General features: G+C 44.6%; 1 protein-coding gene across 7 annotated transcripts in view; it reads left to right on the forward strand.

Moving 5' to 3' along the window:
- Positions 1-27,539, forward strand: part of LIMS1 (LIM zinc finger domain containing 1) — a 66,846-nt gene that overhangs the window by 20,820 nt on the left and 18,487 nt on the right. For 2 of the 7 annotated variants that reach the window (XM_090128155.1, XM_031605166.2), the window contains exon 1: positions 27,116-27,440. The exons of 3 other annotated variants lie outside the window; for them this stretch is intronic. In XM_090128155.1, the coding sequence (XP_089984281.1) occupies positions 27,259-27,440 (182 nt within the window). In that variant the 5' untranslated portion in view covers positions 27,116-27,258. Of the gene's footprint in view, positions 1-6,697; positions 6,796-13,401; positions 14,384-27,115; positions 27,441-27,539 lie in introns of those variants that run through there. 2 more of the 7 variants (XM_031605163.2, XM_031605161.2) reach the window with 2 other exon arrangements.

Below are 27,539 nucleotides of genomic sequence, written 5' to 3' on the forward strand. Positions count from 1 at the left end.
ATGTGCCAGCAGCAGCACAGACACCGCGATAGTGCTCATTAATGATGCTTTCTTAGAGGCTGTGTAAGAGGTCCCAGAGAGTGAGCAGAAGAGTGAATGTATGAATGTGGTATTTATATTTGAAAAAGATGGCAAAACTAGACTACCTGAGAATTAAAGTCCACTCTGCCTAACTTTGCAATCAAAGTATGGCTATAGTTAATACTTAGTGTATAACTACTAAGAGAATAGTGAAGTATTTAAAAAGAAGCGTGTATTTCTAAGAAGAGATGTTTTCAAAGCAGTCAGTATTCCAGCTCTGGCAGGTGAGCCTGGATAACAAGGAATTGGAAGGAATGAATAGGGTGTATCTACTGCTGCTGGCTTGGACAAAATTCCACAAACAAACAGGAGAGAGGTGTTCTAGAGCCACTGTGGTTAACTGTTGGACCATGAGCCCTGCGCCTTCTCCTGCCCCTTTGCATCCACCCACCCTCTCCTGCCACTGTTTTTTTGCTTCTATTTGCAGAAGCACTGCTGCAACCAACTCACCTTCCTCATCTCCTCCTTGAAAGATACATCAGTTTTGTACTCTGTGCTGGGTCTCACTGGTGCCGGCTGTATTTCACAGGAAAGCGCTTTTCAGGTTGGAAATGCTTGCTTGGATAAAACTGCTAGAGTTATGTGGCTGTTAGGGGAAAAAAAAAAAAATAAAGCATTGGGGCAGGAATTCTTGTTATGGTACAGAGTCACAGAAGAGGACCTTCCTGACATCACCTTGCAGGAATTCCTCCTTTCCCATGTGCAGACAATAATTTGATCAGTGATCTGGGTGCAGGCGATGGAAGTGAGCTTGTGAAGCTCGCAGGTGTTCTTGCCTTGGAAGGGGTAGCAGCAGCCTTAGAGTGTGCAGGAGAAGGACTGGAATGGTCTTGGCAAGCTGGAGAGGGAATCCATAATGAAGAGGCTGAAATTTCGAAAAGAGAAGTGCTGAGTGAAACACTCAAGAAGGAGAATTCAAATGGCTGCAGCATATCAAAAAGAGATCTGGAGTATGTGTTGAATGCTTAGCATTATGATGTGCTTGCACAGAAAATCAGTCTTATTTTGGAAATGTTGTATGTAAAATACAAAGGAGAGTTGACCTAGATTTTTTTTTTTTTTTTGAAAGGGCTGTGTATTCATCACTGGGACAGCCTGAGAGCAGTTCTGCCAGAGAGGGTAACAGAGCGGCCTTGTTAAAGCCCAAAGGCAATTGAAAAGGACTAGAGAAAGCGCAGCTAGCTGGTGCACACTGCTGTGCTGAAATCTAGCGACAGTGATGCTTCCACAAGTGGCTTATCTGTTATGGTTATGGTTTAATGCGTCTGCAGGCCCTGAGAGTGAATTAGGAGGAACATGATAGCCCTGCCCAGGAATCAGAATTGCACTCCTCACTGAACGGCATGTTCTCCTATGGCTCATCCCCCAGAAGTGAGATGGTGCCGTCAGCAGGGGCAAAATGGGGACCCTGATGTATCTCTGATACACGTGTCCTTAAGAAGGATCTCTTTTCCTTTCTGGCCATGAAGATGCTGGCTTTAGGGGCTGGTTGATGCAGCCCTTGGCTTTGTAAGTAAAGTTTTAACAGTAAGCAGGAGCAGGGAAGGATTAAAAGCTGGCAGCTAGGTGAGCATAAATGACTTCAGGGATTCAGAAAGTATCTGTTGTGTTGCATTTGTTGGTTCTGGGATAAAATCTGTTCTTTCACTCTCCTGCTCAACAAACAAAGTGCTGCTTCCACTTCTTCCAGGAGCACATTGGTGGAAGGGTCAAGCCCCTCTGCTGTTACTGCTGTGCTTGTTAGAGAAGAGGAAGTTTTTGACAGCTCCCCGCACCGAATACTTCCTCTGATCAGCTGTTTCTGGTGCAGCAACAGCATTTTTTCAGAAGCTGCGTTAAATATTGCAGTGCTCAGCAGGAGAGAAACGGATGTCTGTCCTCTCATCATTTGAGAGCAAGCAGTGTTTAACTGGCGCTATTTGAACAGCTGCAGTTTTGGCTTCTTGCCCACATCCAGGTGAGGCTGGTCCTGAGTCCCAGCTTTGATTTGAAGGAATTCACCTTCTTGAAGGAATTCTGGTTGCAAGCAGACTTGAGACACGAAGTTAGTCCTTGAACGGCAGCTTTGACTGCACTGACAGATCGGAGTGCGAGGGAAACCGCGGGGGGGCCCCATTTCTAGCTGTTAGTCCAGCTGTGCTTTCTGGACGTGTCACGATATAACGGAGGAGGGCAGCCCACAGCACTGCGTGGCTCTCCGGCTCCACCTGCGGGGCCGCGCCGGCATCGCCCGCAGACCCCCAGCGGCTGCTGCGCGGGGTGCAGGGCAGGGCTCGGGGAAGTGCTTGAAAGGTGCCTTAAATGGGAATCGGTTCGGACAAAGCAAAAGCAGGCCGGAAGCGGTGGGAGGGTTCGGTGAGAAGCAAGGGAGGCAGGCGTCAAGTAGTTGTCAGGTTCCGTTGTGGTTCTCGGCACCGCAGCGGGGTGTGGGAACAGCTCTGAGAGTTGTCTTGGCTCACGGGTTCTAATTACCTCGTGTTTGGCTGCAGCTCACATTCAGGTGACTGCTGAGATCTATGAAAGCTGTTCTCCACTGGCAAAGGGAAGCACATCATGTGTTCTGATTAACAGGGAAAGATGATTGCAGGCCACGAGAGTACCAGGAATCCAAAGGACCTGAAAAGGTGCACAATACTGTTTTACAAAGTTGTGCTCAATTCTGGCATGCCCACAGCTGCTGTGGCTTACAGCTGCCCTCTGCCTTCCACAGCTGCTGGAGTTACCTCCCACCACCACCTTGGCAGGAGGGAAGAAACATGCCAGGATGCTCTGGGAACCCCCCACTTCTGTTGAAATCATAGACTGGTTTGGGTCGGAAGGGACCTCACAGCCCACCCAGCCCCACCCCCTACTGTGGGCAGGGCTGCCCTCCACCAGCTCAGGCTGCCCAAGGCCCCATCCAACCTGGCTTTGAGCACCTCCAGGGATGGGGCACTGCATCTTCTCTGGGCAGCTGTGCCAGCACCTCACCGCCCTCTGAGTAAAGAATTTCCTCCTAGCATCTAACCTAAACCTGCCCTCTTTTAGTTTAAAGTCATTCTCTCTTGTCCTGTCTCCATCAGGCCTTATAAAAAGTCTGTCTCCCTTCTGTTAATAAGCTCCCCTCAAGTACTGAAAGGCTGCAATGAGGTCTTCCCAGAGATTTTTTTTCTGTAGGCTGAACGAGCCCAACTCCCTCAACATTTCTTCATAGGATAGATGCTCTAGAAATGGAGATGCTTCCTGCGCACTCCTCCTTCCCTCCCTTGTGCTGAGTGGCATGTATCCCACACTACGTCAGCTGAATTTGCTAACCCATCCACCCCAAAACCTGTCCTGTTCTGCTGAGCTGCATCAGCAGGAGGTGGTTACAGGAGGGTGCTGCTCCTTGAGGCTGGAGCTGGAGGTGAGGGGAGGAAGGAGTGCAATAATGGGGAAGGAAGAACAGGAGAACCTAAGAAGAGGAACAGTGCTCCACCAGTGGTATAGAACGGCTAGATCAGCTCAGTCATCTCATGTCTACACCCTCACCAAACTGGGACAGCTGAGACATTGAGACATGCTTCCTTCTGCTTGTTTTGCCCAGGGAGTGGTGATCTGAGGGTGACAGGGCAGGCAGCTGCAGGGTGTGACTGTCTGGCTTCTCTGCCAGCCCCAGCACTGCAGGCACCTCCAAGACATCCTCACGGGGAGATGCCCAAACTGCAGGCAGGGAGAAGGACACAGACCTGTCCCACAGCAGCTGTGGGGACCTGTCCCCATCTGTGTGCTGCTGTTAGAGTCATGTTAACCCCAGTTGTGTAGGGTCAGTCATGCAGCATTGGCTACGACTGTTCTTGTGGCCCCTTTGCTTCAGAGAGAAGAAAACTGAAAAACAGACTTTACTCAGTCCAAATTCCTTAATAAGTGATTCAAACTTGCTTTAAAAAGTGTTTATTTAAAAGTTAACACACATTTTCCTAGTTCCTTTTTAATGATGCTTTGCATCTTCCTCTTAAGTCATGCGGCTTTTGCAGTCATCATGAATCAACTCACTCTCTTCAGCTTCCTATGAAAGTGCATGTGAGCAATGTATGAAATAATATGTGTTGCAATAGTGAGGCCTCTCTTTCATTCTGTAATGCAGCCGTTTCATGGTGATTTTCTTCACCCTCGATAACAACCTTGACATTCGCCATGCTTCTTTTGAGAGACAAAGCTGTAGCTTGTCCTTTCCTCTAGATTAGCAGCTGTCTGCTGATAAATTTAATACAACTCTGCTGTTTTTGTGATTGAAGGGCCTTCATCGGAAGAGATAAGGAGTTTATATGAGGAAGCACTATGTGGTGGTATAGGAAACAGCAGCTTGGAAAGATAACTTACATTGTTAATTTGCCCAGAGAAAAGGGTTAGTGATAAAGTGAAGTGGCCTAAAGACAGAAATAGAAAGAAAAAAAGGCAGGGTGTAGGGAGACATGGTGAAGGGAAAGCAAATGTTGTGCTGGTGTGGAATAGCATTATTTGATGCATGCGTTCAAAACATTTAAGAAAAGATTAATGAGATGAACGCATTTTCTGACAAAAATCTTGCAAGAAGAAATTAAACACTGTGCAACAGACTTCACAGATGCATTGAATATTGCAGATAAATATACTAAAGTGTTCTAAGTAGATCTCTGAAGGTGATCAAGGCCAGAAACCATCAAGTGATGGGTTCTTGGGCAGTCTGATCTAGTGGTTGGCAACCCTGCCCCCGGTGAGGGAACTGGAACTACGTGGTATTTGGAGCCCTTCCAACCCATGCCATTTTGTGATTTTATGATTCTGTGATAAGTACAGTTTTAAATATCCAAATGGAAATTATTTCTGCATTACCTTCAGTGCCACTGTCAAATGCTTGCAGAAAAGCTGGGTCTCAAAGCAGCACATCACTTTCTCCATTGAATTCTGCTGTAAAAATAAGGCTGTCCTGCTCAGTTTCACTGCTTTGGAGCACCGAGGGCAAGCAGTCATGTTTTCCCATGATCTATTTTCTTTTAAGTTCAGTTTTCTAAAACAAACTAAAGAGGACAGAAATGTTTGTGGTTCTGTCCATAAGCACACAAACTGATAAATACTTTTCTGAATGATCAGGGAGAGAACAGCAATTTTCTTGAATTCCTTTATGAACTTTATCAGAATGTCTTGTAACCTCTATTGTTAATGAGTGGTTAAATAGCGTTAGGATAATTAGATATTTGTGGATAGAAAATATGAAGCCTTTAAAATAGTTCTGCTTACTCTGTCCAGTGTAAATGGAAGAAAGCTACCTTTGGGCAGGTTGTACAATATGTGAGAACTGCATCTTCATAATTTGCTCTCTGTAACCAGTTCCAGGCCACAACCCACTTAATGAAGAGCATGTGGCGAGAATACTGGCAGGTAGATCTGCTCTTGCATGTTTCCTAGAGCCGTGCTGCTGTGTGAACCGAGCTTGGAAGTTCTGCCCACTGTGACCTCTTTGGTGGCTATGGCCTCGTGAGCCTTCTCTTCACACAACTCTGTCCGTTCTGCTTCTCTGCTTTAGCAGGAGGTTGGACTGTATGATCCCAGAGGCCCCTTCAACCACTGTGATTCTGTGTGGTGTTGCTGCTTTAGCCTGTAAAGGATTGCACGGGGCCTTTGAAATGGTGTCAACAGATTCAGATTTCTTTAGGGAAACTGAATAGGGCCTATAGCCACACTCCAGCAGTGCAGCTCGGCTCCTGTTCAGCCATGCAGGTTGATCTCACTAATCTGCTCTAGGAGGTGCTGATTGTTTTCTTTTCCCAGTTAGGCTGGGAAAAGTGCCAACACTGGCAGAGAAGGGCAGTGGTCTTCCAAGAGGTGGAGAATGAAGCTGGCTCAGAAAAGAAGAAAATCAAAGGGTTTTCATTATTTCTAAGCAGATTTGAGAGTGAGGAGAGAGGGGTTTCTCCTTCTATTTGACATCAGTAGAGGTTTTGCTGTCAGGTAGGTTGATTGTGCTGCTGCTTACCTGTGAAGCCAGGGGTTGCTCTTCCTAGCTGAGACGCTCGTGTTCTTTGAGATTTCAGGGTTTATGCACAGTGTTGTTGCCTCTTCCTTTGCCTTTTGACCCCTGAACGAGGACACCCTTTGAGACAACCACACACTGGACACATAGGCCCCTTCCAAACCCCTGTGCTGGAATCATCCACAGTTCAGCTTGTAAGCATGAGGTAGTCCACCTGAGATCTGCTGGTGTCAGCATAAAATAACCAAAAGCAAAGTTATACCTCAGGAGATGACTTCAGACCTTGGGATAGTAGGATGTGTGTAAGATGAATGATCCCAAGAAATGGATCTACAGCTGCTGGCTCTTCGCTCCACAGGTTTTGGTAGTTTTGAACTTCTGTCATTTTAAAAATACAGCTGATATAATTAAAGCTATATTCCTCCTTCTGGGGAGAGGATTTGCATCTTTCTCTCTTGTGGTGGTTTTGGAATGGACAATTTGTGTGATGAATTTTGTGCAGCTGAAACCGGGAATTTTGTTTGGTGTATTTATTTTCTACTTCACTGTGTGAATTTTTTACAGGGTGAAAGAAGGAAGTGGTTGGCTAAGTCACTTTTTTTTTTTTTTTTTTTTTCCCTTTATCACAACTACCAGTAATAACCACGGGGAAAACATGCAAACACTGAGTATACAGTGTAAAGCTATATATGGGAGAAGGCTGCTTATTGTAAGCCTGCTGTCAGCGAGGCTACACCCTGTCTGTAAGTGTTCACCCGCTTGTGTTTCTGTCTGTCTCTGCTTGCTGCTTGAATGCAGGCTAAAAGTTTGGCGACGTGTTCTATGGTCTTTTAGTTGCTTGCAGGGAAGATCTTATGAGCAGGGGCCACGCACAGAACAGTGATAAATGCAGTTAGGAAGAGGATGAGTGATAATTTATCCTGCTGGGTTGTATCACTGCTAAAAGCAAACAGCACCGATACAGAGCTCTGATGGAACCCTTCATCGCTCTTGAAATGTGTGGAGGTGTCCCGGTGTTCTCGGTACTCTTTCAGCTGCTGCTCATCCAGAGGGTTTTTAGGAAAAGCATTTTGTACTCACCCAGGCTCACAGAAGAGAAGATTCAGGGTTGGTTTGCAGATGCACCCCACTGCTCACAGCTTTGGGCAACCGCATTGTTGTTGGTCATTGGGCTGGGGAAGAGGATGTGTGTTGGAAAGACCACCACAGAGTAACTGAACCTCAAAGTGTGATTTCAATGGGAAGAAGGGATTAGTCCCAGCTGGTGCAGAAGTTGTCTCCTCTGGTGCGATTTGAGACAGTTCTTTATGTTCAAATTCAGTTGTTCTGCCAGAGAAGCAAACCTCAGCTGGGGCATGGGTGCTTTTTTGGTATATTTGTCTAATATAGGAGTCCTAGGTATGTTTGTCATATGCTTTAAAATGTTCTGAAAAATCTGTATGAGGTTCTATTTTTTCTTTTCTCTGCTGAATCCAAAAATAATGTTTTCAGCATTAAAGAGTGAGTGTTTCCATTTTACATTATTCATAATTTTCAGGATGAGTTAGTTCTGTTTATTTTGTACTGTGAACTTCTTTTCCCGTATGGAGTTTTTTTGCAGGGATGCAGAGTATAGATACTAATAACTATGAAACCAGGAAGTGTCTGTGTGTGTGTGTGTATATATGTATATATACACTAAGATTTTTTGAGTGACTGAAAATTGCACCTTACCTATATTTCTTATGTCTTCATGTGCATTCAATTATGTTTTTTCTAGACACAAGCTATGTCTTATATTCCTATATTGCATAGGAATATCTTATATTCTTATATTGTAAAAGAGTATATTAGTTTCCACTTTTGAAATCATTAACCTCTGACCTCTTAAATGTGACAAGTTCGGTACATTACTGAAGTAATAACCTCTAAGAACCACTGCTTTCTAACTTTCTTGGAAATGCTGGTCAGAGCAGAAGACCTCTTTTTAAGTGTTATTTTGACAGGCTGAGGGAGCTGGGCTTGTTCAGCCTGGAGAAGAGAAGGCTGTGGGGTGACCTCATTGCAGCATGTCAGTACCTAAAGAGAGACTGTAAACAGGAGGGGAGTCAACTCTTTGAAAGGATAGATAACGGCAGGAAATTTCAAGGGGAAATGGTTTTAAGTTGAGGGAGGGAAGATTTAGGTTGGATGTCAGGGGGAAATTCTTTACAGAGAGAGTGGTGAGGTGCTGGAACAGGCTGCCCAGAGAGGTTGTGGATGCCCCATCCCTGGGGGTGCTCAAGATTGGATGGGGCCCTGGGCAGCCTGGTCTAGTATTAAATGGGGTGGTTGGTGGCCCTGCCTGCAGCAGGGGCGTTGGAGCTTGGTGATCCTTGAGGTCCCTTCCAACCCAAGCCATTCTATGATTCTATGATCATTTCTAGTACTACTCAGAGCTTTTTCCATGCTCCCTTTACCCCTCTTCCTTTGTAATGCAGAAAAAAGAAAGTTTCAGAGCTTCGTGGGAGCCTAAACTTGCAAGTTGATTCAAGGAGTTGCTCTCCAGGCTGCATTCTTCACTTTCCACCCACTTTATGGTTCTGCTTTCCTTTTTCCACTTTCCTCTTTTCTTCTTCCCTCTTCTTGAGGCTCCCCTCAGCCTTTCATAGCATGTACCTGGGTTTGGTACCTTACCTTTGGTAAGCCAGCTGCCTTCCAGGGGCTTTAACTTCATTTTCTGGGATGTTTTATCCCATTACAGTGTGTAAGATATTCTATAGTATCTATACTATAAAGTATATATCTACAGTAGTAAGATGCATATGGAAGATAACTTCCTTAAAAATAATACTCCTCAGGTTATCCTCATGCATCATGAAGAAACAAAACAGCTAAATCTAAGAAGTGTATTTCTTATTGGATTTGAAAATCTCCTTTGGGAAGAGGCTTTTAATGCCAAGAGAGTAAAATCTCTCAAGAAATGCAGATTGGAAATTGCTTGTGAGCCTTACCTGTGTTTTCCCATGTGTCCCAGGCTTTCAAAAGCAATTAAAATTCTGAACGTGCTGGCATTATACCCTCATCTCATTTGTTTGGGGTTTTTTTGAACATGTTTATCCCGTGGAGTTCAGTGACGATGTTAGTAATCCTGTCTGTCTTAACAGTTCAACTGCTTTCCACCTTGATTATTACTCTTCATAAGAGGCTCATTTACAAACAGCAAGGAGATGTGGTTCGTGCTGTGTCAGATTTTCTTCTTTGCATGCCTACTCATGCAGTGGTCACCAACTGATACAACTCTAGTAATAACACTAACCCGCATTTTCGGCTGCTGGTTTGTCAGTCCTTTCACTTCTCAGCTTGGCTGCCGACTGAAGCACATTTTGATCCCTACGCAGCTCTTTCTGAGTGCAGAGAGGAATGATGGAATCGAGCAGCAAGGCAGCATTTTCCCAGCAGAGGGAGGTGTTGTAAAGCTCAGCCTCAAGCTGGTTTCTGCTTGCTGGAGACAGATGTGTGCTTTACAGCTGAATTTTATGCATTCGTTGGGCAGAAGGTCATGGGGTGCAGAGTTCGGGGGAGGCAGCCAAAAGAACTTGGTTTGTGTCCAGATCAACAGAAGATTTTTTCCCACGCTCGCTCTTATATTTTTATATTATTATTCTTGAAATAACATTTGCTGAAAGCTCAGTGGTGAGGTGCTGTCAGTATGGCCAGAGTAGGGGCAAGGAGGGCTGCCCATCCTCACCACAGCACCTACTGGTAGCCATTTCACCAGTCCACTGTCCCCTCAAATCCCAAAGTGCTTTGTTGGATTGAGTGAGCCCCTGCCTGGGTGAGTGTTGAGTGCATCACCGTGCAGCTTTTTGCTTTACTTTTTTATGGCAGGGAGGTGCAGCCATAGAAGTAGTTTAAAAAGACAGCAGCTACTGGCAAATTGCAGCACTTGCACTTTTTGACTGAGTATGGATGTAAATCCAAGCAGGGCTTTGCAGTGAATGAAGTGCCCCACACTTAGTGCAATCCACACATTAAATATGCATACTTCAGGCTTGATTGATTGCTAAGTGGAGCAGGGTAAGAAACATCTGAGCAGATGTTGGAGTCCCATTAGACACAAGGAAGGAAGCATGTAATTAGGCAATTATTTAGCTCCTTGAATCAACAGTTTAGGCTCCCACAAAGCTTTGAAATTTTCTTTTCAAGGTTCAAGCGCTTAGATCTGTGGCTTGATTTCCCTCTGCTCGTTTCCTTTTATCTTTATCTTCTCCAGCACTGGCCCAAGGCATGGGGCAGGATTCCTTGGCACCCAGAGCCGTATGCTATATGGACAGCAAACCAGGAGCACAGCTGCTTCTTGTGTCAGTGGGAAGGCTCTCCAAGGAAAAGCATGGAAAAGAGAGTAGTTATTGTTTGTTTTTTTTTTAATTTTTTTTTTTTTAATCTTGACTTTCAAGAGTGTTTTCCTAACAGACCTTGTGAGAAACAGCCGAAAACCAACACTTTGGATTCATCCCTCTTGAGAAACTCATCCCAGTGATAAGTTGGGTCAGCAATGGGGGATGGAGAAACAATGTGGGTGGAGAAATGTGCACTCCCTTCCGCCCCCACTGCTGCCACATTTTAACTGTGTGTGCTTTGGAGGCATTTGCAATGCTCTCTTTGCAATGCTCTTTGGATTTTTTTTTTTTTTTTTGACCTTTTGTGCTGCCCTGTAAACAGCTTTTCGTATCACTTTGAAAATCTTCAGACTAAATTTGATTGAAATTGGGTGGTCTGTTCAAAGTTAAAAATACAAGGATGTGCCACTGGAGTGGAAAATAAAGATCGGTAACATTGATAAAGGCTTCCTTGTGTGGAATGAGAATGCTGAAACCTTCTCTTCCCTATTTTCTGTAGTTAATGTGCATTCTCTACACATAAGAACTCATCAAGTAATGTGCTGAATTAGAAGTACTTGGTGTTTTGGGGTTTTGTTATTATTATTACTAAATTACATCATGGGCTTTAGTGTCATGAATTATCCTTCTCAACACAGTGAAATATAACCAGTCTTAACTTGTCTTAAATGATTTTAAAATTGCAGAGTTCTTCTGAATACCCACAAAACAGTAGCATTTCCCCAGTATTTTGAGCACCTTTTTTAAACACGTGCAAGAAAAAGCAGTTGCAAAACGCTTTTCAGGTGCGAGGTATCAGTGACATTCAGATGTGATATATCAAGATAAATGCTTTGTAGGGATTAAGTGAAAACTCGAGCATGACCCTTTTACCACATAATATGGGATGGATGAAGGACTGCATCATTTCTGTTTAGGTTTTGTCTTTTGCTGCTTAGACACAGGTGAGTATTTCCCTCTAACAAAACACTGACAGTATGGTTTTTATCACGATCTCATTGTGGCCTTCCAATACTTGAAGGGAGCATATAAACAGGAGGACGAATGGCTGTTTACGAGGGTGGATAGTGATAGGACAAGGGGAAATGGTGTTAAACTGAGACAGGGGAGGTTTAGGTTAGATATTAGAAGGAAGTTTTTCACACAGAGGGTGGTGACACACTGGAACAGGTTGCCCAAGGAGGTTGTGGATGCCCCATCCCTGGAGGCATTCAAGGCCAGGCTGGATGTGGCTCTGGGCAGCCTGGTCTGGTGGTTGGTGACCCTGCACATAGCAGGGGGTTGAAACCACATGATCATTGTGGTCCTTTTCAACCCAGGCCATTCTACGATTCTATGATTATATGATGATTGCAAACCAGACTGTAAGCAGAAATTTTTCTTTGGAGGAAGAGGAGGGCTGGTTGCATGAGCGAAGAGGCATGCACTGATGTTTGAAGGATGAATCTTCAAAGTACAGAACATAAAAGGAGGCGATGTACTGTCGGTAACAAGAGGAGCGGTGGTAACTTGGCTTGTCCTCAAAAATTCCCCTGGAATGTGAAAGATCCAAGTAGCCCCATCATATGCAGGAGGAATGTAAGAATGTAATCTCTTAGAATAGAATTATAAACAGAAGGTAGAGGCTGGAAAGCTGGAGAAGGAAGGGAGGCAGTAGGCATTTGCCTGGGGAATTCTTCCTGTGGAGCCGTCTCCAGCTGTGTTGCTTTCGGGAAACGTTTCAGCAAGTTAGTGGGCAAAAGGCATTTGCATTCTCCAACACCTCACTGGAAACCATCTTTACAATGTGTGTTTGAAATGGAACTTTGCATTTGAGCAACTCCAGACTTGAAGCCTCCTTTCCCATGAGGATTGCTGCAGGATCCCACAGGGCAGAAAAGGAGTCCCACTGGGATTTCTTCCTAATAGATAGATAGCTTGTCTGTGATCTTCTCCTCTTGTCTCCAGGAAGAAAGTCTTTTCTAAAGCAGCTTACACCCCCACTGAGGTGTGCTGAAGAAGCCAGCGAAAAATGCATGCTGCAGAGTTAGTTGACAGCCAGCTCTGTTTTAAAAAACAGCCATCTTGCCTTGCTTTAGATTGGAGTGGATTGGATCCCCAGTGGCTTTGTAAAGAGCAATTCTGTTAATTTTTGGTGGGCTTATCTCATAATACAAAAGCGTACATTTTAGATTGTTATTCTTTAAAATTAATTGTTTGTTTGCTCAAAGAGGTATCGTTGCTACTCTGGTACTTAAAGCACAGTGAAACCTGTTGATAATGATTAAAGGTTGCTGTGCCGTGGGCGTCTGCCACCTCTGTCCTGAGCCCATCACAGCATTCACATTGCATCAACTCACTGACTGACTGCAGGGAGCAGTTATTTAGCTGAGCTCATCCCATTGTGCACTGAGAAATGATTTGGAGCACTTTGTTTGAATCTGGAATGCAGCGTGTTTAGGCAGATATTGCGACCGGTCTCTCTCATTTTTCTGAGGACTGGAGTATGGCTGTGGAGCTCTTGTTGACATTTCAATGTGTGTAGCCTTTAAACATCATATAAATCACTCTGAATCTCTCCAACCATCATCTGTTTGGCATGTTATGGGATTCCACAGTAATTTCTATTTTTCCATCTTGCAGTGTTTTAGATTATGTTTTGATGACACTTTGGGCTGAAGCATGTTCATAATATTATACAAAATTACTGTACTTGTGTTCTGTCTGGAAATCTTGACATAACTGATAAGGAGGGACTTACTCATTAGTACATATTTTGCACTTCCCTCTGCGACAAGGATTACAATAATGCTCTCTCCTATGTGTTCCACTACAAAGTAAACACTTGAACAATAATCTTTGAAATTCACACCAAATAGGTCGTTTCCTTTCCTAGACAAAGTGTTAGGTTTCTCTGCTTTTATTAAATATGAATTCTTTAAAACAAACAAACAAACAAACAAACAAAAAAAACCCTTTGCATCACAGAAGTGAGAACTGTGAATTCAGGGTTTGTTTGTTTGTGCCATGAGTAAAATCAGAGCAGTGTGAATGTTTTGTCAGTAGCAATGAGGTTTTTTTTTCAAAAGCTTCTTTTCAGTTCAAATGAAGACTTCCATTACTAATTGAGAGGAGACACACAGCTTGCAAATCTCTGCTGGCCACCTTCCTGTCCCACAGGAAACCTTCAGCGGTTTCATTCCTGCTTTGCAACCAACACAGGGACGCTCCATCACTGCAGAATGTGACAAAAGACAGGGGGTTGTGTTCTGGTAGCTGAGTGCAGGGGGGGAGAAAGGTCAGTTTCTGACCAGCACGGTGTTACTGTGCTTCCAGAAGAGTATTTCAGTGCTGATTTCTGAAGTTACCTTGCTGCAATTTGCTGGACGAATCTCCACGTGAGAGTTTGCTTATATGCTTGAGTAGTTCTGCATTTTTATAGGGCTTATAAGTTTCTTTGTGTCATGAATTACAGCGGGGAAGAGTTCCTAGCTCCTTGGGGCCCCGTGGATTTTCTTTTTTTGCCCCTTTTTTGCTCGATGCTGGCTGGGCTGTGCCATTGGCACCGCGCACACCGGAGCTCTCCTGTCGCAATGTGAGCAAAGCAGCGGGGCACCGGGCAGCCTGTGGCGGCCATCCCCGAGGTGTGATCGAGCGATAAAGGAAACGTGGTGCCCTGCAGGAGGGTGTGTACCTATGAGGAACAGGAAGCCAGAGGCGGCTGCCTGCCTGCAGAGGTTCGCGGCTCCGGCAGCGCAGGTGTGCAGACGCCGAGCCTCTTCTCTCCGGGCGTCTTGGCAAGCAGGCTCATCTGGAGGGGAGGAAGACAACCCAAAGCCAAAACATCCCCCCACCAACAACACAAAAGCTCTAGGTAGAGAAATATGACAGCCCTGCAGCTGAAGGAGCTGTCACAGTCAGGTCTGTACAGGAGGAGACGGGATCGCCCGGATAGCGTGGGGCTGCCTGTGTCGCAGGAGGAGAAGCTGAGGTGAGTGCGGAACCAGGGGCAGGGCCAGGGCTGCCAGCAGGCACAATGCCGGCACGACTACACTGCACGTGTGCAGTCCTGAAGCACAGGAGAACGTAGCAAGAGGGATATAGTAAGCATGCAGAGACCTTGTGGCAGTGTGACTGCCTTCTGCGTGTGGGATGGGTAGCTGCCAGCTGATGGTGGCACCTCTGCCTCCCCTTTGCCAGCCAGCGCTTACAAGCCGGCAGCTTGCCACAGCCTTGCAGCTTTGTTGATTTAGGATTGTGGGTTTTTTTTGCCATCCAAAGCAAGGGGAGCTTGGGCCCCCCAGGTCAGGGATGGCAGTACCAGGGAAAGTCAGGCTGTCCCCCAAGTCACAGAGGTGTTCTTCAGGGATGGGGCTGAAGGTGCAGAATGCAATTGAGCCGCTGGGCCCAGCCATAGGGAGGGAGGGCAAGCAGCAGTTGGTGGCTGTGGCCATCTTCTTGATGCCATGGCCTCCTGAGCCTGCATGGGGTTTTCTAAGAGCCTCTGCTCACAGCAGAAGGAGAAGGGGGTTGTGCGTAACGTGAGCAAGCGCAGATAGATGTGCGAAAGGTAAAAATGCTGAGTTTATTTTTTCTCAGTATGCTTAGCATAAAAGTAACCTGTTTCCACGTCAAGCTCCCCGGAAAAGATTCTTGTGTAAATGCTAACAGAAGCATCGTTGGAGAGGAAGCACTTCCTACGCCTCAGTGCCTTTTCTTCGGTTTTATTTTTAGAGTATTTTTCATTGTGGATATTTGTGCATCGGATTGGAGGAATGCGTAACTTACGTGGGTTTTGTTACTGCACTTTCGTTACCAATTCTAGAGGGACAGGCATTCAGATTTGGGAGATCTGTCCTTTTTCCTGATATCTGTGCTTAACATCTATTTTGAGTATTAATTCTAAATGAATTTCTTAGATGGGCTTTTAATAGCACTGATTGATAGTATACTCATATGATTATAGAATAATCACACTTAGTAGATAAAGATGCGCACAGACTCTTGGCTATATTTTGTTTAGTTTCTTCTATGCAACACTAGCTGTGAGGAAGAATATATCTTATTAGGGAAGTGAAAACTGCTTTTTACAGCTTATATATGAAAATAAGCCATGGTTTTTCTCTTGCTTACAGCAGCCTGCTCTATGCACGCAAAGGTGGGAACCGTTTGTGGGCGGGGATGTGTTGCCTGCACCAGTATGAATCTGAGTGGTTTGATCCTTTCCTGAGCCTCTTCCGGTTCAAGACAAGCAATATGAGACAAGGATTGATCTTGCAAAATAAAATGCAAGCAGAGGAAATGGCAAATCGGGGTACTGGTGAATCAGGTCAGGGCAGAGCACTTGCAGAGGACCGGACTCCTATTGTGCTTCTCTCTATCTTGAGCAGTGAGTGCTCAGTCACAGTAGACCTTGCTCCCTCCTAACCTGTTTCATTCTATTTCAGCCTGTGTTGCCAGGTAGCCTTCTGCTGCATTCTCCTCGACAGAAGGCTGTGATATTGTAACTACAAATAATGCCATAACAACAGGGCCAGAGCAATTGGAGTGAAGAGAAATAGTCCTTTGATTTTCTAATACTGAAAACCTCTGGCTTTTATCATGTGCTCCTCCCTCCCCAGTGACACTGAGATGCCTGTCCTTAGCACATGTTTTGGGAGTATCTAGAGTCCACAAGAAAGACAAGAGGTTTCTTTCATGTCTGCTAAATATAGCTTGCCATCCTCCATGGCTTTGTCATGCCCTCCTGTATTTTCTCCCTGCAGCTCTTTGTTCTGGCTCCTTTGAATACTGTGTGAACATGAATCCAGACGTGCTACATAATATCAGCCCTCAGGAGCAGAGTACTGTAAACTTCTTTCTCAGTTAAACTACTGTATTTTTCTAATCCTGGGCCAAAAGGTACTACTTGACTTGGTCATTTCCTTAGGGTTTCCCATACTTCGGGCACTGTGCTCTTGCACTGGGCTGGAAAGAAACGTGCTCAGTCTCCTAAACATGTACAGTGCTTATGTACTACATTTCCAAGAACCTAAGTTTCTTGAAACAGTTTTCTTTACAGCATAAAAATAGATTTCCATGTCGACATAACTTCATAATAGGTTGTGTGCTGTGAGATTCTGAACTCCATAACAGGAAGCTGATCCTCAGCATCTGTGTCCATTTGTATTGCTTCAGCCAAAGGTTTGACCCCATCATTGTCTCTCAGATCTGCTATTTAGTTTATGATGAGTCAGTCTCTGAGCACATTTCCCTCAGCCTTTTCCAGGAAGGACTATGGCAGTATAGCTGGGCTCTTACCATTAAGTTCTATAGTTTACATTAAAAGCTGAAAAATAATTTTTTACATTTCACAGAGTCTTTCCAACCATGTGCTGAACGTAGGTGCCAGATCATCTTGAGGGGCATTCTTGCAGTTGAATATTTGTAGGCTCTGAGGGAGTTGGGGAGCTCCAGTCAACTCAGTGGAGGAGAGCGAGGCCATTTCGAGGAAAGCCACTGACAGCCATAAATAGCAAGCTCCCAGCTCAGTGAGGTAGGGCAGGGCAGACCTCTGAGAGATGGAACAGGCGCAGCACTTATTGAACTGTGTGCAAGCTGGGAAATCAGCTGCTTTTTAAATTATTATTGATACATCTTCTGAATTGAGGGAAAGGCTTATTCTATTCCAGCTATATTAATTTGGTGGATTAAAATAAAAGACATCACTTGTCTCTTGTCTCGCTCTGTCTTAAGAAATGGTGTTCAAAACATTCCCTAGCTGTGCTGAGCTACTCTTTCTTTTCTCAGCAAACAGGATGCAAAGGAAATTGTAAGCATACGTTTATGATTAATCATTAGAAGTCACTTAACAGTAGCAGCATGCTCACTATTTTTGCATGTCCCCCTTCTATTCTCATGCTCTCCGCAAGATACATAGTGATTCCTCTGAAAAAAATGATACAGTATTCCAAAGTAGAATTCAAGGCATTGGGAAAAGCAGGGGCAGTTCTCTTTTTAATACTTACACTTAAAATAAGTTTAATCAAATTCAAATACAATTAAAAGTGTAAATGACTTTTGAAGAGCTTGGTCTCGTGTTTTTACCAGTGAATTTCAGCATTAGCTGCAAGTAATCTCTGGCAAGCTTCACTCAGTAATTGCTAGTTAACCAAGCAGTTTACTGCTCTGCTCTCCTATGCAGAAAGCTCAGAAGATATTCTCTGCATTAGCAGCTTTAAAGTTTCTGCCCCTTTGTGCTCTACTGCTGAAACTGATGGGTACATCTGTGCGAGTGAGTTACTGTTTCTAAATTGGCAACTCTGACTTCCTGCTGGGACCATTCAGCCTCCTGCCCTCCTGCGCACACTGGCTCCAGGCATGTGGATGTGCCCCAGAATTTCATGCACAGAGACTCCCTCACAGATGAAATGGGAGACATAAGCACATTCTTATACCCCACTCAGCCTTGGGGGATAGACTCTGTGCTGCAAAGCTCATAGGTGAGAATAAAAAGAAATACCCTCCCCAGCTCCCAGACAATGGCAGTGTGGTAGTGTCTCTCTTGCCTTTTGAGATTCTGGGAGTTGTGCAAGGTCAGTGGTCTTCTCAGCCTGCCATCAAGAGCCTACATGTAATAGACAGCAAATTGGTGCAGGTGTTTCAGCCACATGTCCTGCCCAATGACCTCCTGTCCCTGAAGTCAGAAAGAACAGATCTGTAACTGGAAACCTGTTTAATTTAATTTGCACTGACAACATTTCTTAGTAGCATCACAAATGTTAACATTTACTTAACCTCTTTCTGCAGGTAGATGTTGCTGGGTAAAGAACTGGCTTGGAGGGTTGAGCCCAGAGGGTGGTGATGAATGGAGTTAAATGCAGATGGTGATTGGTCACAAGTGATGTCCCTCTGGGGTTGATATTGGGGCTGGTCCAGTTATATTTTTATTGGTGATTTTATTGGACAAGGAGATTGAGTGTGATTTCAGTGAGTTTGCAGAAGTTAGATGGAAACAGTGATCTGCCTGGAGCTAGGAAGGCCCTTCAGAGGAAACTGGACAGATTGGATCCGTGGACTGAGACCAATTGGATGAAGTTCAACAAGACCCAGTGCTGCATCTTGCATTTTGGTCCCAATGACCCTAGGCATCGCTACAGGCTTGGGGCAGAGTGGCTAGAATGCTGTGCGAAGGAGAAGGGTGTGGGGTGTTAGTTGACAGCTGGCTGAACATGAGCCAGCAGTGTGCCCAGGTGACCAAGAAGACCAGTGGCATCCTGGCTTGTATCAGAATTAGTGCTGTCAGCTGGCGTAGGGAGGTGATTGTCCTCAGCTCTGGTGAAGCCGTACCTCGGGTATTGTGTTCAGTTCTCGGCCTCTCACTGCAAGAAAGACAGTGAGGCCCTGAAGCACGTCCATAGAAGGGCAGTAGTGCTGTGAAGGGTTTGGAGCACAAGTCTTACAGGGAGCAGCTGGGGGAACTGAAATTGTTTAGTCTGGAGAAGAGGAGGCTCAGGGGAGATCTCATTGGTCTCTACAGTGACCTGAAAGGAAATTGTGGCACAGTGGTGTCAGCCTCTTCTCCTGGGTAACAGTGATATATGAGAAGTGTTGGGCTCAGGTGCATTTCTTCTCAGAAGGAGTGGTGATGCAGTGGCACAGGCTGCCCAGGGAGGTGGTGCAATCACCTTCTCTGGAGGTGTTCAGGAACCGTGTGGATGTGCCACTGAGGGACGTGGTCAGAGAGCATGGTAGAGGTGGGCTGGTGGTTGGACTGGATGATCCAAGAGGTCCTTTCCAACCTTAATGATTCTATCATTCAGTTCAGCTTCCTCGTAGTGCCAGTATTAGTGAGTAAAGCAGTAATAATTCAGTATGTTGTTAAAAAAAGGAAAGGGAAGGAAAGGGAAGGGAAGGAGAGGAGAGGAGAGGAGAGGAGAGGAGAGGAGAGGAGAGGAGAGGAGAGGAGAGGAGAGGAGAGGAGAGGAGAGGAGAGGAGAGGAGAGGAGAGGAGAGGAGAGGAGAGGAGAGGAGAGGAGAGGAGAGGAGAGGAGAGGAGAGGAAAAAAAATCCAGTTTGTTAAATCATCAAAAGCTTGAAAATAAACGTTCAGTCACAAAAAAAAAAAAATGCAGTTAATCACTGTGGTAGTTAGAAACTGCCAGAGTAATACAATTGGGACCTCAAAATATCAAACTGAATCAGATGTTTTGAAACTCCTGTTTTGGAACTCCTGATTAAAAAAACGCTTTGGCTCATCTGCTAGATGCTCTAATTGAAGAGAGTACTTGTCCATGTAAATGTAGCATTGAGTTTTTATTGCTGTAAATTAAAGTAACTTCCAGCCAGCAAAAGTGTGCTTCGTGGTTCCATTTTAATACTGCCATACTTAGAGCTTGTGAGATATCCAAATGACTAGAGGCCGTGCTTTTCATTTGTGCTTTTCATTTCATTACTTCAGGGGTTAAAATAACTCACACCAAACACACCCTATTTCTCTTGCCTTCTTGCTCACCCCTTGTCTTTCAGATTGCATAATAACTCCAACGCAGTTTTACTTCACTTGCTCACCCTGACTATAACCTCCTGTGACTCCAAATGACCGGAGGTAAATGCCTGCGTGACAGAAACTACTGCTGCTCCTACATTTGCCTCATTGTAACAGTCAGCGATTTCTGCAAATTTGTTGAGCTTCAGTGATGATAGCAATTAGGATCTTCGTTGCTCTGAGAGCATTATCTGGGGAAGTATAAATTGTAGATCTTTGTATTATTATTATTTTGTCTGTTTTGATAGCATCTTATCAAACATTCTTTACAGAAAACATAATGTGATTGCTCGTTGTTCTTCATTATAATTTAGTTCTCCTTTGAATGCAGTCCGTCACACTGGACTGAATTTACGCATGGAAATATTCTGCAGAGGAGAGGCTAAATTGTGAAAGCTAATATGTGAACGTCACAACTTATTAAATTACCAGCATGCAGGCACTGGGGAGAACAGGCTTGAAAAGGGTGCAGTACTGGGTTCCTCTCCTGTTTTTCTCTTCCGGTGTCTCTCAGCTGTTTCACATGCCAGGCTGACGGGTGTCCTCGAGGGACCCATGTGCTGTTCCATGATGCTCTCCAGATGCAGGAGCAGCTCTGGCAGTGCTCAAGTGCAGGAGACAGATGAAGAGAGAGGGGCTTTTATGGGGCTTCCCTGGGTGGTAATCCCAGCTTGCAGCCAGCAGTGGCCCCAGGGCTCCCCAGGCACTCTGTGACATTCTCTGATGTTTTTCCCATCTCCTAGCTCCTCCACTCTCACCTCGCACCTGGGAATCTCAGGGTGCTTCCCAAATGGAAGCGATGCCTCTGAATTTTGGTGTGCATTATCCAGAGCCATAGTGCATGTCATTCATTTTTTCTTTGCTCATTTTGTCATAGGAGGTGCAGGCACTGGTCATTTTTTCATCTTTATCTGCTATCTTTGTAGAAGGTTCTGGGTTTAGGTAGCTCTTGACAGCGTTCTGAAGTAATGATTTCATACATATTGTCCTGTGAGCAGTGGTTTTGGATGATGCTACTCAGCTGTGCCATGAGACTGTATGTTGCTTTAGGATTCATCCTTCTATGTGAACAAGATGAGGCATCATAACATTGACAGGAGCTTTTTTCCCAACAAAAGGGACTTGTTTCATGATTTTTGTGATATTTCCTTTTCTTCTGCTTTTTCTGCGTGCTCTGGTCATGATAGAGCTAGAAGAAAATTAATTAAAAGTTTTTAGCTATTAGCCTCATAAAAATAAAAAGACAGAAACAAATTGGCAGAAAGCTAGTGATACCTGGCAGCATTTCTCAGCTGTGCCTTTCTAAATAAAAGATCCAAGAGATTCAGCTCTTCCAGCAAGGAATGTATGGATGAAAGTGAAGCTGTGAAGCTGTTGTCTTTTCTAGCCCTTAAAGTCCATGCACACTGTGCTCTTAAACTCTGTTCCTATGCAGCTACTAGAAAAATGTTGCCCACTTGTAGTACTGAGTCAAAACTGCCCTTGCTCATTCTGCTCTTCTTCCGTATGGAAAGTTTGCATTTCAAGCTTTTTGTTTCACGTGATGTTCAGCTATTGGTATGTTGTTTTGTACATTCTTCCTTGATGGCTTCAAAGACTGAAGCATGCATTATGTTTCTAATATCTTTAATAAGCTGTTCCTTACATGTCATTTTCTTCTCATAAGGTGCATGCCAGCACTGCAGCCTTGGTGTAGCTCCAGTAGCGACCTGGCTGCGAGTTAGGAATTTTGCCTGAAGTGTACAAGCAGTTGCTTACTTCTAAATAGCATTCCCTTCTTAAGCTAATCCTCACACTATCCCCACACCTTCAATGTTATGTAGCAAAGGGGAAGGAAGTTTGGTAGGGCTTGAGGCCCTCTCATTCAAAGCAAAAAGCCCTGCCTGCACTCTCCATTCCCTTTTATTCTGCTGAGCAGATTGCCTAGTGAACCCCTGCTCCACTCCCTCAGATAAGCCTGGCAAATGTGAACTTCTTCCATTTTTTCTCACAAACTTGCTTCTGGTATCACAGGTGTATGTTGGATTCATTCATTCCCGCTTCACCCACTTAGGATCTGTCAACTGTTGGGGTGAAAATATAATAATAAAAAAAAAATTAAAAATCTTGCAATACTTAACGAAGCCTTTGGATTGGAAAATGCTTGGCAAGTGTTGCTTTTCGGTAACTGTTACTGGAATTCCTTTGTGCTTACTTGAAATGTCAGAGACCCATACCAAATAGCTAATAAAGTACAAAATGAAGACCCTTGCTTTGTGTTACACAAAATTCTGTGACTGTCGTAATGGAGTATAAGGGTACTGCTATTTTGGATTAGCTTTATTTCTCAATATATGACTCATGCATGACTATTAGGAACACAAATTGCTTCTGATTATTCTCTTTCATCTGTTGAATATTAGTGCCAGTGCTTAATTTTGCTGTAAGAACTGAAGATGACTTAGCTGCCTTCCCTCCTGGTTTTAAAGCTGGGTGATACTGCAGTGAGCATATGAAGAAAAAAATGGGAAACCAAACCCCAGAATGACTCACAATTGCAATTTAATTTGTGAGTGAAGAGAATTAAAAGAGGAACAGCTGAAAAGACGTTTCCTTTACCACATGCTGCCTTCTGCCCCAAACAAATTGTTTAATTCAGGAAGTGAAAAACTTCATTGTTATAAGCCTAGAAAAGCAGACTTAGTGAAGGTGAAAAAATTCTGCTGAAGGTGCAGATTAGTGGTAGTATTGAGGATTTGGGAGACAAGCAAGTGCTGTCCCTCAGCACATAGGTTGAAGGTCAGTTCTTAGCATGTTGTCTGCAGTGCAGACATTGCTATAATAAGAGCATCATTTACAGCCAAAAAGTCTGCTGCTGGCTGTCATTTCAGCCCTATAAGGAACTTTGCGGACATCATGGAAGTCTTTCCTGGCAGGCTGGATGTTACGTTTAGTCAAGGAATTAATTATAGCTCCTGGGTGAGCTGTTCAGGTCAGAGGGCTCGGTTTGTAAAAGCATTGGTACCAGCCGGTGCAGATGGACAGTGAGGGCAGGAGCAAAGGCTGATATCTCCCTTTACTTGAAGGATTCAGGGATGTGTTTGTAGTGAATTTCAGTAGCGGGTGACATGAACCGAATATTAGTTCTAGGAAAATGTTATTTTTGAGAAATTTCCTAAGGTTTGAAATGTCAGGACATGCAAAGATCAACCTTGTACATTTTTATGTATTTGGACTTTAAATTTGTTCCTTAAGCAAGGGACGAGGAGCACACGAACACTTAATTGTAATTTGGTTGCAATTGTCTGACTGCTCTCAATTCTCTTTCACTTTGCTTTCTACTGCTTTGATTTCCAAAGGTTTAAGTGTTATTCTGCCCAAATGCTTTCAAATGTTAGAAGTAAATGAACTTGGTGTTCTGGTGTTTACATCCAAATAGAAATATTCTTTCAAGCTTAGTGGGCCTGATATTGTCTCCTTGTTGTTGAAAATTCGTTTTAGAGTGGGTGTCTTTTTTATTATTCTTTTGTTAGGCAAGAGGATAGAAATTATGTTATATGAAATGCATTGGTGTAAATGCATCTTTAAAATTTATTGAGTTGGAAGAGTACATTTAGCCCAGAGAAGTACCCGTGCAGTTAACTATCCAGGAGGCATATGGTAAGAATGACTGTGATAGGATGCCATGTCTCTTGTAGCACAGATTTTCTAGTGCACCTGTGTAACACTTGGCCTTTTTGTTTTTCATCTCTGTATAAGATGTAAAAATAGTAGCGAGGGAAGAAATGGCCCTTTCAAAGAGGATCAAATATCTGTGCTCATAAGAAATCATTTTACACAGATCATGGCTTCATTTGGTAATGTTTGCAATTAGCAGGAAGACAATACTGTAGGGAGTTTTGTTTTGTTTTTCTTTTAATATATTTCATGCAACAGAAAATTACTACAATTAAATATTGTTCTCCTTTTCTATGAACCCTGTTAGAGGCTGATTTCTCACTGTGCTTCTATGGCTGATGAAAAGAGCTGTGTGGGAAGGTGCTGCATACCTGATTACTCCAGTTGTGTTCATTTCCTTATGAAGAGATGGAATGTGAACCTTCTCCACTAGCAGAGACCAAAGCATATTTTGGACATGTTTATACTGGAATACGTTTATACCGAACTATTCGCAACAGCTAGAGTTGTCTTTTTGTTTGCCCTGCTTAAACTCCCACCACAGAAGCTTAATCATGCTTTCTGTGGCTAATGCCAAATGATGAAACTTTCAGGACCGCTTGGAATTCATCTGGTTTTTATTGCAGTGGTTTCAAGGTGGTTTTCCATCCTTTTCAACAGAAGCAGAGCAGTGCTGGGCACATAAAAAGCCTACATATTGTGTACATCTTCATTATGGAAAAGATTTACTCCTTATTTCCAATTGCTTGTAGAGATGAACAATTACAACAAGCAGAGCCCAGGAGTGTTTTCAGTTTCAGTAAAGAAGATGTAAAAGACCAATTAGCACTTAAAAGGTCAGTGCAGAAATCAGCACGTGGCACTCCAGATTCATGCTGGTTTAATGGCAAAGCTTCTCCTCTAGTAGTTCTGCACTTTAACTTTTACAGTTAAAGTGAAATCACCCCTACCTCTGTGGGAAGGGGAGGGCTGCGTTCTGTTTGCTTATCCATCCCGACGGGGTGCTCGGCTTCCTGAAAGCAGTGGTGATGCAGCAGGTTTGCTCTCAGCCGGCAGCGTTATTTCGGGGCACTGGGCAGACTGCCAAGCAGCAGCTGCCTTTGCCAAGCACCTTGTTTGGAGCAGTGACTGCTGAGCACTTCTATTTGGGGAATAGAGCGAGGCACTCGGCAGGGCTCGCAGCCTCCCAGCCTTCTCTGTAAGAGTCCCTTTTCGCTGGCACCAGCGGGCAGCCAGGAGAGTTTTCCTGAGAAAGCAGTTTTTCCTGGTGGGAGCGGAGAAACCACAAAGCGATACATTTGATTTTCCTACTGTCTTTCACAGCAGCAGTGGTATGCTTCCCCTCCTCTCTCTGCCTCTTTCTCTCATTGCCTCCTCAGCCATCAGCTTTGGCATCTGCAGAGACCCCCATGTGCCAATGGGAGCCACTCTGTCACCTTCCTCCCTACTTACCTCCTCCAATTCAACTCTGACCTCCTTGCTCTCCCTACCAAGGCAGGTAGGTCTTGATGCAACCTCGGGGAATGCCAGCAGCCCTTCCTGGCCTGGTGACTCCTCACTCCCTGGTCCATGGCACCTTGGGGTTACCCTGAGCTACTGGTGAAGATACAAAGGGTCTTAGTCAGCCTGGTGTAGATCATAGCAGCAAAGTGACAAAAAAAAAAAAAAGAGAAGGATGATCAGCTACTCTGCATTTGTGGATTACCAGACCATCCCAGTAGAAACTGTGTTTTGTTTTGGTAGCCGGAAGGCCCTTTTTAAACTCCTGGCAAGCTCCTTTCTTCCCTCACGGGGAAGGAGTCAGGAGTAACTGTTGGCAGCAGTGCCAGAGGTCTGCAGAACAAGTCTGCTTGTGCCAGCAGGCACCTCAGTGAGCACAGAAGACATGGGTGCTACAGCAAAAGGAGAAGCCTTTCTCTCCATCACTGCTTCCCTCAGCGGTGCTCCGGGAAGGTCATCATGGCCTATAGCTATGACCCAAGCACTGCTTCGTCTAGAGCTTGCCCCACAGCAGATAAATATAGGACTTGAGCTCCAGCCTCCTTGGCCTGTTAAAACCTGCAGCTCTCGGTGATTCTAAGATGGATAATCAGACCTGCGGGTACATAAACACACAGGTCATGCTTCCTTGGCCCCACCTGCTACGATGTCTTCTGACACACAGGAGCAGCTTGCTTGGAAGCCACCAAGGGGATTTAAAGGAAAACCTCTGACCAAACCCATTTCTGAAATCTGACTTGCTTGCTTTTGCTTTCCAGAAGAAAATCTGTAGCACTGCATTGGCCAGGCCATGAGAAGACAGCAATTTGTGAGCCCAGGTTTGTACTGAGAACAGCATGTCGTCTGCTGGGCACTCATTCAGTTACCCCAGCCAGTGCTGAGGCATATGGTCCAGAGCTCACTCAAGGCTCAAGAGTGAATTTCTTAGGTTTTTTAGGTGCTGGAAGCATATGAACAAGTAGTAGCCTTGACTGGGATTTCTGACACATCCTTCGATGTCCTCTATTTCTGATTTCTCTGCTTGTTCCCTCTACCCTTCTTCCTGTCCTTCTCCACTTTCTTTTGCTCCCTGAAATTTCTCTGGATACCAACATGCTGTGTGTCACGAGCACAAAATGCACGTGCCTTTGCTGCCTGATTGATTGCTAACAAAGTTGTGTCCATTTCATGCAAAAGCTAGTTACCCAGGACTGTTTTCTAGAAGCCCTTTTTGGTTTTGTTTGGTGTTACACGTTCCTGGAAGCTGCCTGTCCCAAGCAAGGTGGAGTTTGCAGGAGGGCAAACCTGCAGCTGGTGATACCATTCCCAGTAAGGAATGCACGACAGGTTTTTGAAGAGAATATAACTATAAAATAATTGCAACACTGGGAGGGCTTTCTGTGGTGAAAGAATGATTAATTTTTACTCTTGCTTCTTTCTTCCTCGTCTTGATTTCTTACTACAGCATTCAAATCTATGGAGCACCCTTGTGTTAGGTGATTGTTCTAAACACAGCACAGTGCTGAAAATCAAGCTCCATTTCATTTCCTTCATCTGCTGCCTATAATAGCATACTTGGCACTTCAGTTAACAGTCTGTGAGGCAAAACAGAAAACAAACTGTCCCTCTGTATCTACGCTTTCTGTGAAGTGCTGACAAGAAGGAAGATGTCTATAGATAAATGCAGCATATGACTTAGAAGATATAAGTGGAGCATTAAAGACCATTTTTACAGTGTAATTATATCCAAGCATGAAACAATATTTACCTAATGATAGAAACCTCCTCTTCGTGCTGTTTAGGCCATGACAAAGCACTGTTGGAATCCACCTCCATCCCCTCAGCTAACAGGAGCTGCAGACAAGTTTGCTGAGGAACATGTTGGCTCACATAGGTTGCTCACAAAACAGCTCTCCAGGCCCAAGAGGATTTCTCCATCAGCAGCCAGCAGCAAAGCCCCTTTCCAGCATCTGGGTGTGCATGACAGCCTGGTGCTGGAATGTGCTCCTCCGCAGCCCAGCTTTTAACTTGAAGCTCTGGCAGGGTGCTGGGTAGCTCTGGCTCAATGACACAGAGCTGCTGAAAGTCAGTCACTTCGTTTGGGAACAAGGAGAAGCCCGGCACATTGTTCTGCTGCCTTTGCCTCCAGCTCCCTCGCGATATAAGCACAGAATATATATACCCGTGATAGCAGCTAGAGAAACATGGACTTCCAGCACAGAGGTCACCCCTACGCGATACCAGAGGATGAAGAGATTGCTCACAGGGTCTCTCACAATGCCTACAACTCAGCGGGAAATGAAGGCGAGAAACCAGTGTCGAAACTGCAGCGTAGGCACAGTGACATTAAACTCTACAAAGAGTTTTGTGACTTCTACGCAAAATTGTAAGTCCATGCTGTTCAGCTCTGGGCTGTAACTGCAGTGACATTATTGGCATACCGTCGCCGTGTTTTTTACCATCTGGGCTCTGTAAGCCATTCTCT

The sequence above is a fragment of the Phasianus colchicus genome, chromosome 1 (genome assembly GCF_987193195.1).
Source record: "Phasianus colchicus chromosome 1, bPhaCol1.hap1.1, whole genome shotgun sequence".
NCBI lineage: Eukaryota > Metazoa > Chordata > Aves > Galliformes > Phasianidae > Phasianus > Phasianus colchicus.